Below are 12,482 nucleotides of genomic sequence, written 5' to 3' on the forward strand. Positions count from 1 at the left end.
TCTCCTGTCTGAGCCATTGAAATGCGACTCCACTTAGTCTCTATACTTACGTTTTGCCTGTTTGATTGCCTTATGGAGAGAATAACTACACTGTGGGTACAACATATCCTGTACACTTCCTGATAAACTCAGTCACCATGTTTGTGTATTCGTCTATGTTGTTCTCGGAGGCTACCCTGAACATATCCTAGTCCACTTGATCAAAACAATTTTGAACCGTGGATTCCGATTTGGTCAGACCAGTCCTTACCACAGATACTTCCTGTTGGTTTCTTCCTACAGGAAGGGAGGAGCAAAACAGAGTCATGATCAGATTTGCCGAAGGGAGGGCGGGGCAGGGCCTTGTAGGCATCCCGGAAGTTAGAGATGCAGTGGTCTAGTGTTTTCGGAGCATGAATACTACAGTCAATGTCTTGGTAGAAATGTTTCTCAAATTTGCTATGTTAAAATCCCCAGCTACAATAAATGCGGCCTCATGGTATGTGGTTTCCAGTTTGCAGTGAAGTTATATGAGGTGTAGGGGGAATATACACGGCTGTGACTATAACCAAAGATAATTATCTTGGGAGGTAATATGATCGGCATGTGATTGTGAGGTATTCTAGGTCGGGTAAACAAAAGGACGAAGGATCCGATTTGTGAAAGTCCTGGTCGTATTCCTGGTCGTAATGATGAGTTACCACCCATCTGATATCCAAAAGTTATTTATCTAATAACACAAAAAAATTACAATGTAAGAATATTTTCATTTTAAATGTTTTAATTTTTGATTTAACCTTTATTTAACAAGTCAGTTAATAGTTCTAAGGGCTGAGATCCAGCTAACGGGATCAATATGACAACAGCCAGTGAAAGTGCAGGGCGCCAAATTCAAAACAACAGAAATCTCATAATTAAAATCCCTCAAACATACAAGTACGTATCTTATACCATTTGAAAGGTAATCTTGTTGTTAATCCCACCACAGTGTCCGATTTCAAATAGGCTTTACAGCAAAAGCACCACAAACAATTATGTTAGGTCAGAGCCAAGTCACAGAAAAACACAGCTATTTTTCCAGCCAAAGAGTGGAGTCACAAAATCAGAAATAGAGATAGAATTAATCACTAACCTTTGACGATCTCCATCAGATGACACTGTTTGTTTTGTTTGATAATGTCCACCATTTATGTCCAAATAGCTTCTTTTGTTAGTAGTACTACTAGGGCATTTGCTAAACAAATCCAAAAGCTCGTTCTGGTCCAGCCGAACGTCGAACGAAAAGTTCAGTTACAGCCCGCAGGAACTTGTCAAACTAAGTATAGAATCAATCTTTAGGATGTTTTTATCATAAATCTTCAACAATGTTCCAACTGGAGAAAAGTAAGTCTGTAGAAAAGCAATGGAACGAGAGCTAACTCTCTCGTGACCGTGCCTCAGAACCTGTGGCACTCTGCCAGACACCTGACTCATTCCTCTCTCATTCGGTCCCACTTCACAGTAGAAGCCTGAAACAATGTTCTGTTGACTGTTGACATCTAGTGGAAACCTTAGGAAGTGCAACATAACCATAACCAATAACCACGGTATCTATAATAATAGAGGCTGAGTTTTAAAAAAAACGACAAGCTTCAGATTTCCCACTTCCTGGTTGGATTTTTCTCAGGTTTTCCCCTGCCATATGAGTTCTGTTATACTCACAGACATCATTAAAACAGTTTTAGAAACTTCATAGAGTTTTCTATCCAATACTACTATGCATATATTAGCATCTGGCACAGAGTAGCAGGCAGTTTACTCTGGGCACCTTATTCAGACAAGCTACTCAATACTGCCCCTCTGTCACCAAAAAGTTAATCACCACTTCATTAAGTCAGGATTCCTATTTGACTAAGCCATGCCTCTTTGCCCGTCCAACATTTCCTCATCTCCCACCCCTTCTAATGTGACTATCCCCGATGCTTCTCCCTCTTTTTCCCCTGCCCTGCTACAAAGTTTCTACCTGCAGGCAGTCACTGAGTTTGAGGTGCTAAAGGAGATCCTTAAACTTAGACCATTTCTTCTTTAAGGTTGCTGTCCTTATCATCGCCGAGCATATCTCCACATTTTTTTACCTGTCTCTCCTTTCTGGGGAGGTTACCAGTGCTTGGAGGTCAGCCACGGTTTGTCCTTTTTTTAAAGAGGTCATGCTGATCTTAACTGTTATAGGCCTATTTCTATTTTGCCCTGTTTATCAAAACCTACTAGTATTTTCTACTACTTATAGGACACATCACTGCACTCTATACTCCTCTGTAAACTGGTCATCTCTGTGTACCCATCGTAAGACCCACTGGTAGATGCTTATTTATAAAACCCTCTTAGGCCTCACTCCCCCCTATCTACTGCTGCCCTCATCCTCCACATACAACACCGGTTCTGCCTGTCACATTCTGTTAAAGGTCCCCAAAGCACACACATCCCTGGGTCGCTCCTCTTTTCAGTTCGCTTCAGCTAGTGACTGGAACGAGCTGCAACAAACACTCAAACTGGACAGTCTTATCTCCATCTTTTCATTCAAAGACTCAATCATGGACACTCTTACTGACAGTTGTGGCTGCTCTGCGTGATGTATTATTATCTATATCTTATTGCCCTTTGTGCTGTTGTGTGTGCCCAATAATGTTTGTCCCATGTTTTATGCTGCTACCACATTGTGTTGCTACCATGTTGTTGTTATTTTGTGTTGCTACCTTGCTGTGTTGTCATGTGTTGATGCCTTGCTATGTTGTTGTCTTAGTCTCTTTATGTAGTATTGTGTTGTCTCTATTGTTGTGATGTGTGATTTGTCCTATATTTATTTTGTATTTATTTAAAATAATTGAATCCCAAACCCCCGTCCCCGCATGAGGCCTTTTGCCTTTTGGAGGCCATCATTGTAAATAAGAATTTGTTCTTAACTTCTTATGGCTGGGGGCAGCATTGAGTAGCTTGGATGAATAAGGTGCCCAGAGGTGGCCAGAGTAAACTCCCTGCTCCTCAGTCCCAGTTGCTAATATATGCATGTTATTAGTATATTTGGATAGAAAACACTCTGACGTTTCTAAAACTGTTTGAATGATGTATGTGAGTACAACAGAAGTAATATGGCAGGCAAAAACCTGAGACAAAATCCAACCAGGAAGTGGGAAATCTGAGGTTGGTTGATTTTCAACTCATTCCCTATTGAAGATACAGTGGGATATTGGTCACGATGCACTTCCTAAGGCTTCCACTAGATGTCAACAGTCTTTAGAAACTTGTTTTAGGCTTCTACTGTAAAGTAGGGGCTCAAAAGGGCTCTTTGAGTCAGTGGTCTGGCAGAGTGCCACAGGCTCGTGGCGCTCGTTCCGGTGAAAGGTAGTTCCCGTTCCATTGCTTTTCTACAGACAACGGAATTCTCCGGTTGGAACATTATTGAAGATTTATGTTAAAAACATCCTAAATATTGATTCTATACATCGTTTGACATGTTTCTACGGACTGTAACGGAACTTTTAGACATTTTGTCTGCTCCTAGTGAATGCGCTTCGTGACTTTGGATTTGTTTACCAAATGCCCTAACAAAAGAAGCTATTTGTACATAAATTATGGACATTATCGAACAAAATAAACATTTATTTTGGAACTGCGATTCCTGGGAGTGCATTCTGATGAAGATCATCAAAGGTAAGTGAATATTTATAATGCTCTTTATGACTAATGTTGACTACCCAATATTGCGGATATCTTTTTGGCTGCTTTGTTGTCTGAAAGCTGTACTCAGCTTATTGCATAGTTTGCTTTTTCCGTAAAGTTTTTTACAAATCTGACACAGCGGTTGCATTAAGAATTATATCTCTAATTCCTTGTATAACACTTGTATTTTCATCAACATTTATACTGAGTATTTCTGTAAATGGAACCATTTTCCAGAACTTCTTGGGGTTAGACCCACACAGAGAGAACTGCTCCTTTAAAGTAACTAACTTTGGCCTTCCAGATAGCCTGAGTACACTTATTTCTCATTTGCCTGAATGATAGCCAGTCAGGCTGAGTATGCGTGTGCCGAGCCTTTCGCCAAACGCAATTCTCGTGGTGGAGTAACTCTGCAAGATCATGGTCGAACCAGGGGCTGAACCTGTTTTTAATTCTCATTTTCTTTATGGGGGTGTGTTTGTTAACAATCCCACTGAAAATATAAAAAAAGAAGGCCCAAGCGTCTTTGACAGAGGGGATCAAGCAGATTCTATATAATTTTACAGAGGCCAGTTCATGAAGGAAGGCATGCTCATTAAAGTCTATGACAAATCAGGACATGTCATTTTACTGAGGAGCCATTACAGACACAGGCTGTAAAACAGTGATCACTAACGTCATTACAGAAAACATCAGACTGATACCTATATTAATTATTTGTGAGGATAACATTTTGTGAGGAAAACCTTATTTGTGAGGATAGCATTTTCTGGGTGTTTGGAGTCTTACCTTGTGGGATTGGTAATAATCTGAGAAAAATGTAGGGAGTCCCGTTGCTTTAAGACTTGGTCAGGTGGTTTAAGTCCCAGTTTAGGTCACCAAGCAGAACAAATTCAGACTTAGTGTAAGGGGCCAGGAGAGAGCTTAGGGCAGGTCGGGTACAGGCCGGTGCTGATGGAGGACGATCGTACCCAGCAACAATCAACAAAGAGCTATTTTAAAGTTTAATGCTTAAAACCAACAAATCAAATTGTTTGGGGACAGACTTGGTGGAGACAACCGAGCACTGAAGGTGATCCTTGGTAAAGATTGCCACTCCCCCACCTGTGGAAGATCTGTCTTGCCGAAAAAGGTTATAACCAGAAACGTTAACATCAGTATTGAAAACATTCTTTCTTAACCACGTCTCAGTAATGACCAACACATCTGGATTGGAGCTGTAAACCTACACTTTTAATTGATCCATTTTAGGTAATAAGCTTCTAGTGTTAACGTGCAGAAAACCCAGGCTTTTACTTGAGCAGAAATCAGTGAAGCAGATATTAGAGCACAAGTCAGAATTGGGACTAGCAACAGTATGGGCCAGTGTGTACATGCACATTTCCAGATCATCAACACTAATACAATAAATCAGAGCTCTGCAGTGCTGATTTATGACATCTGAATTTGCATCAGATGGAAACAAGATCATATTGTGCAGCAATTTCATCAGGTAACATGAATACAAAGCCGGCGAGAGGTTGTTCGAATAGTATGGGAGGCCAAAAGTCTGTGTAACCAAAAGAGAGTCCCAAGTGTGGGAAAAAACATAGTTTGTCCCACGGATGGGTAAAGAAAGTTTGTAGTCAAAAATGTATTCAGGAGTCATGAGACAAAGAACAAAATGCACAATAAAAAAAAAAGTATATATAACAACTTGGGGCCACCATTGTAAGTTCAGAGTCACTTACCCCAACAGTGGGGCCACCATTGTAAGTTCAGAGTCACTTACCCCAACAGTGGGGCCACCATTGTAAGTTCAGAGTCACTTACCCCAACAGTGGGGCCACCATTGTAAGTTCAGAGTCACTTACCCCAACAGTGGGGCCACCATTGTAAGTTCAGAGTCACTTACCCCAACAGTGGGGCCACCATTGTAAGTTCAGAGTCACTTACCCCAACAGTGGGGCCACCATTGTAAGTTCAGAGTCACTTACCCCAACAGTGGGGCCACCATTGTAAGTTCAGAGTCACTTACCCCAACAGTGGGGCCACCATTGTAAGTTCAGAGTCACTTACCCCAACAGTGGGGCCACCATTGTAAGTTCAGAGTCACTTACCCCAACAGTGGGGCCACCATTGTAAGTTCAGAGTCACTTACCCCAACAGTGGGGCCACCATTGTAAGTTCAGAGTCACTTACCCCAACAGTGGGGCCACCATTGTAAGTTCAGAGTCACTTACCCCAACAGTGCGTGAGTGCTGAAATAACACATAAAAAAAGAGCTTAAGAGCTAGAAGCATGGCAGTCCTATCCGTCGGCACCATTTTCATCACCTGATTTAGTATGTAGGAGGTGAAGAGCAACATGCAATTTTGTTGTATTGTTTTTCCCTTCAGCTAGCCCGGGTGTATCTCCATGTGTGATTTGGGACATTTTTCATTACCAAAACTATTTGGCTACTAGCAATAAATCTACACTATGCTGTACACTAAATCTACACACACACACACACACACACACACACACACACACACACACACACACACACACACACACACACACTTAGCATTCCAGTGGTTTTCCGTAAAGCATTGAGCTCATATCACGTAGCTGGTCGATATCTACCACATCCGTCAATCAAAAAGTAAATTACTACTACTACTGGATGACAAATATCCTTCCCTCTCAATCACGTTTCTCTCTGCTCCCTTCTCGTTCTCATCCTCCCGCCCTCCTGCACTCCCTCCTCCTCATCTCTGGATAGTTCTTCTGAGTCTGTTCTCAGCCCAGCCATGTATCTCTCCAGGTATCTCTCCAGGTACCCCCCCCCCCTCAACCTCTGTCACTCTCTCTCTATATATATATAGTATTTCTATCTCTGTCTCTCTTCTCTCTCTCTCTGTGTTTTCTCCCCTTTCTCACTCTCTCTTTTCTTTTATGGTTCTCCTCCGTATCTTAGTACTTCAGAGGCGTGGTATAGATTACTGTGAGGAGGGGGAACACTGGTTCCAGCTAGCGAATGCACCTGCCATTAATTATTTGTACACACATACATCCCCCCCCCCCTCCCCCCCCACACACACACACACACACACAGGCCATACACTTTACAGTCCTGTGTTATTTACCATCCAGAATTAAAGATGAATGAGAGTGATAAATCAAGGAGAGGGAAACACACTAACTCTCCTAGCCAGGTGTTGGAAACTTAGAGAGATAGAGCAATATATATATATATATAAAGCACAAGAGAGAGAAACAACCTGCAGTTCGTTAATCACTCTGAAATATGGCCAAGACAGGGTTTGTTGTTTGGGTCGGCTCTGAAAATGAAAGAGCTCCCCCCCCCCCCACCCCCATTATTATTTGATGGCTGCTGCTCTATTGATGAATGAGATATACAATGGGGGGAAATAAAAGGGGGGTAGAATGGAGAGTTACTTTTATGGGATCACAGATTACTAATGGGCCTCGACTCGCAGCAATATTATTTAGTGTTGTATCAATGCCAGACCTGGGTTCAACTACTATTTACAACGTTATCTGTGCTCGAATGAGTCTGCTTGGCTTAATGGAATTAATTAGGACAGTCAAAAAGTGCAAACCCAGCTAGAGAAAATGTTGAATATATTTGAAAGATTTCAAGTAGTATTTGAAACCAGGTATGTTTTAACGTTCATTCCAGAAGAAAAATGTCTCAACCTGGTAGTGATAAATGAAACGAATGAAACGTCTTTCTCCATCTGTATTGAACCCTTTATGGATCCATCCTGCTTTCAGTGGTGCTTGTGAAGCTGTAGTAGGGTTTCATTCCATTCCATTGACATTTGAATGGCATACAATATATGAATAGTTGTTTCAAATCAAATCAAACTGTATTTGCCACATGCGCTGAATACAACAACTGTAGACTTTACCTTGAAATGCTTTATTGATGGATTGATGGATGTGCCTATTACATTCAGGATAAATCTATAATAACAAATCAACCAAGTGGTAAACTTCAACACTCCTCCTGTCTCCACCCAGGTACCATCTCCATCAACACACAGCGCCAGGCCTACACGGCCCCAGGAGAGAGTGAGATCCTTGATCTGGATGATAACCTGTACCTTGGAGGACTACCAGAGAATAAACTAGGCATGGTCTTCCCTACAGAGGTACAACACTCACGCACACACACACACACACACACACACACACACACACACACACACACACACACACACACACACACACACACACACACATATAGATAAACGCACAGAGACACAGAGACACACACACACACGTAATCAATCAGAGTGTAGCGAACCTGTAGCAGCTTAGAGGTTAATTATGCCTTGCTCAAGGGCACAATGGTAGTGGATGGTAGTAGTGATCTGAAATAAGCAGCTCCCCAGTCACCAGTTTTATTTCACGTGTCTCCAGGTCTGGACAGCTCTCCTAAACTATGGCTACGTGGGCTGCATCCGGGACCTGTTCATCGATGGCCAGAGTAAGGATGTCCGCCGCATGGCCGAGGTTCAGAAGGCTGCAGGGGTCAAACCATCCTGTTCTAAAGAACCGCCCAAGCAGTGCCTGTCAAATCCCTGCCAGAATAACGGGGTCTGTCGGGAGGGATGGAACCGTTACGTCTGTGACTGCTCGGGGACGGGATACCTGGGCCGCTCCTGTGAGAGGGGTAAGACATCCATCCATATTTGATCTCTTTCTGGTTTTGATGAATGGCTATTGATACAGAGTGTTGTTACTCCAGTGAGAGAGGTTAGACACATCCCTTGTTTAAATTGTTTGGTTGAGATACAGATTGAGATCAAGATTGTTTACACAGTTCTGACATGGATAATATTGGGTATAGATAAAGTATGGTTTGTGTTGAAAGGTCTATGTAGAGTAGGGATGTCTGGTTTGTTGAAAGGTCTATGTAGAGTAGGGATGTCTGGTGTGTTGAAAGGTCTATATAGAGTAGGGATGTCTGGTGTGTTGAAAGGTCTATATGGAGTAGGGATGTCTGGTGTGTTGAAAGGTCTATATAGAGTAGGGATGTCTGGTTTGTTGAAAGGTTTCTGTAGTGTAGGTATGTCTTGTTTGTTGAAAGGGTTCAACAAAGTAGTGGTGGGATTTAATGGTGGTGGAGAAGGGGGGCGGAGGGTGTCAGAAAGAAATGTGAATATATTTGACATCAAAGGCTGCCTTAAAAGAGAAGGGTTTTAAGCCATTCATTACACATGCTGCAGATTTGGGATGCTTTGTCAGAGAAGAGAGAGGAATGACCACCTTGCTTCTCTCTGTGTATGTGTGTATCTCTGTGTGTGTGTCTGTGTGTGTGTGTGTCTGTTTCTGTCTATGTGTGTGTGTGTGTGTGTGTGTCTGTGTGTCTGTGTGTTTGTGTCTCTGTGCATTTGTGTATGTGTGTGTGTGTCTCTGTGTGTGTGTGTCTGTGTGTCTCTATTTGTGTGTGTGTGTGTCTGTTTGTTTGTATATGTGTGTGTGTGTGTGTGTGTGTGTGTGTGTGTGTGTGTGTGTGTGTGTGTGTGTGTGTGTGTGTGTGTGTGTGTGTGTGTGTGTGTGTGTGTGTGTGTGTCTGTTTGTATATGTGTGTGGGTGTGTGTGTGTGTGTATGTAAGACCACATCCCTGCTTCTGCTTCAGTTCTGAGCTGCTTGGTACTGAAGGAGGAGCCTGTCAGTTGGACTGTTTAATAGCAGTGCGGAAAGTTACCAACTCCAAGAAGGCAAACAACGACATAAGAATAATAAATCTGTATGTTGGGGATGAGGATGGAAAGAGAGAGGGAAAGATTGAGAGGGAGCTAGAGGGAGAAAGATAAATATATGTACATATATGCTTACCTTTGACTCTCTCCCACAAATACCTGTAACTCATTAGGTAAATTAGTGTGAGGAGCCTACAATTAACAATTATCCACCCTGTGCTGACATAAAAACATTACACACACACACATCTTAACCAATGAATTGGTTAAGATGCAATGGTGGATATGATATCATTACAATGGCAAGATGAAATGGTGGATAATATATAATTACTGTGGCAAGATGAAATGGTGGATAATATATCATTACTGTGGCAAGATGAAATGGTTGATAATATATCATTACTGTGGCAAGATGAAATGGTTGATAATATATAATTACTGTGGCAAGATGAAATGGTTGATAATATATAATTACTGTGGCAAGATGAAATGGTTGATAATATATAATTACTGTGGCAAGATGAAATGGTGGAAAATATATAATTACTGTGGCAAGATGAAATGGTTGATAATATATATTTACTGTGGCAAGATGAAATGGTTGATAAGATATAATTACTGTGGCAAGATGAAATGGTTGATAATATATAATTACTGTGGCAAGATGAAATGGTGGATAATATATAATTACTGTGGCAAGATGAAATGGTGGATAATATATAATTGCTGTGGCAAGATGAAATGGTTGATAAGATATAATTACTGTGGCAAGATGAAATGGTTGATAATATATAATTACTGTGGCAAGATGAAATGGTGGATAATATATAATCACTGTGGCAAGATGAAATGGTTGATAATATATAATTACTGTGGCAAGATGAAATGGTTGATAATATATAATTACTGTGGCAAGATGAAATGGTTGATAATATATAATTACTGTGGCAAGATGAAATGGTGGATAATATATAATTACTGTGGCAAGATGAAATGGTTGATAATATATAATTACTGTGGCAAGATGAAATGGTGGATAATATATAATTACTGTGGCAAGATTAAATGGTTGCTATGATATCATTACTGTGGCAAGACGAAATGGTGGATAATATATAATTACTGTGGCAAGATGAAATGGTGGATACTATATAATTAATGTGGCAAGATGAAATGGTTGATATGATATCATTACTGTGGCAAGATGAAATGGTTGATAAGATATAAAAACTGTGGCAAGACAAAATGGTTGATAAGATATCATTACTGTGGCAAGAAGAAATGGTTGATAAGATAACATTACTGTGGCAAGATGAAATGGTGGATAATATATAATTACTGTGGCAAGATGAAATGGTTGATAATATATAATTACTGTGGCAAGATGAAATGGTTGATAATATATAATTACTGTGGCAAGATGAAATGGTTGATAAGATATAATTACTGTGGCAAGATTAAATGGTTGATAATATATAATTACTGTGGCAAGATGAAATGGTGGATAATATATAATTACTGTGGCAAGATGAAATGGTGGATAATATATAATTACTGTGGCAAGATGAAATGGATGATAAGATATAATTACTGTGGCAAGATGAAATGGTTGATAATATATAATTACTGTGGCAAGATGAAATGGTGGATAATATATAATTACTATGGCAAGATGAAATGGTGGATAATATATAATTACTGTGGCAAGATGAAATGGTTGATAATATATAATTACTGTGGCAAGATGAAATGGTGGATAATATATAATCACTGTGGCAAGATGAAATGGTTGATAATATATAATTACTGTGGCAAGATGAAATGGTGGATAATATATAATTACTGTGGCAAGATGAAATGGTTGATAATATATAATTACTGTGGCAAGATGAAATGGTGGATAATATATAATCACTGTGGCAAGATGAAATGGTTGATAATATATAATTACTGTGGCAAGATGAAATGGTTGATAATATATAATTACTGTGGCAAGATGAAATGGTTGATAATATATAATTACTGTGGCAAGATGAAATGGTGGATAATATATAATTACTGTGGCAAGATGAAATGGTTGATAATATATAATTACTTTGGCAAGATGAAATGGTGGATAATATATAATTACTGTGGCAAGATGAAATGGTTGCTATGATATCATTACTGTGGCAAGACGAAATGGTGGATAATATATAATTACTGTGGCAAGATGAAATGGTGGATACTATATAATTAATGTGGCAAGATGAAATGGTTGATATGATATCATTACTGTGGCAAGATGAAATGGTGGATACTATATAATTAATGTGGCAAGATGAAATGGTTGATATGATATCATTACTGTGGCAAGATGAAATGGTTGATAAGCTATAAAAACTGTGGCAAGACGAAATGGTTGATAAGATATCATTACTGTGGCAAGAAGAAATGGTTGATAAGATAACATTACTGTGGCAAGATGAAATGGTGGATAATATATAATTACTGTGGCAAGATGAAATGGTTGATAAGATATAATTACTGTGGCAAGATGAAATGGTTGATAATATATAATTACTGTGACAAGATGAAATGGTTGATAAGATATCATTACTGTGGCAAGAAGAAATGGTTGATAAGATAACATTACTGTGGCAAGATGAAATGGTGGATAATATATAATTACATTGGCAAGATGAAATGGTTGATAATATATAATTACTGTGGCAAGATGAAATGGTTGATAATATATAATTACTGTGGCAAGATGAAATGGTTGATAAGATATAATTACTGTGGCAAGATGAAATGGTGGATAATATACAATTACTGTGGCAAGATGAAATGGTGGATAATATATAATTACTGTGGCAAGATGAAATGGTTGATAAGATATAATTACTGTGGCAAGATGAAATGGTTGATAATATATAATTACTGTGGCAAGATGAAATGGTGGATAATATATAATTACTGTGGCAAGATGAAATGGTGGATAATATATAATCACTGTGGCAAGATGAAATGGTTGATAATATATAATTACTGTGGCAAGATGAAATGGTGGATAATATATAATTACTGTGGCAAGATGAAATGGTTGATAATATATAATTACT

At 39.5% G+C, this 12,482-nt stretch overlaps 1 protein-coding gene across 8 annotated transcripts in view; it reads left to right on the forward strand.

Moving 5' to 3' along the window:
* Positions 1-12,482, forward strand: part of LOC109888042 (neurexin-1a) — a 790,431-nt gene that overhangs the window by 259,969 nt on the left and 517,980 nt on the right. For all 8 annotated transcript variants that reach the window (XM_031835175.1, XM_031835176.1, XM_031835180.1 and 5 more), the window contains 2 exons: positions 7,687-7,817; positions 8,089-8,341. In XM_031835175.1, the coding sequence (XP_031691035.1) occupies positions 7,687-7,817; positions 8,089-8,341 (384 nt within the window). The remainder of the gene's footprint in view (positions 1-7,686; positions 7,818-8,088; positions 8,342-12,482) is intronic.

This window comes from Oncorhynchus kisutch, linkage group LG11 (assembly GCF_002021735.2).
Source record: "Oncorhynchus kisutch isolate 150728-3 linkage group LG11, Okis_V2, whole genome shotgun sequence".
NCBI lineage: Eukaryota > Metazoa > Chordata > Actinopteri > Salmoniformes > Salmonidae > Oncorhynchus > Oncorhynchus kisutch.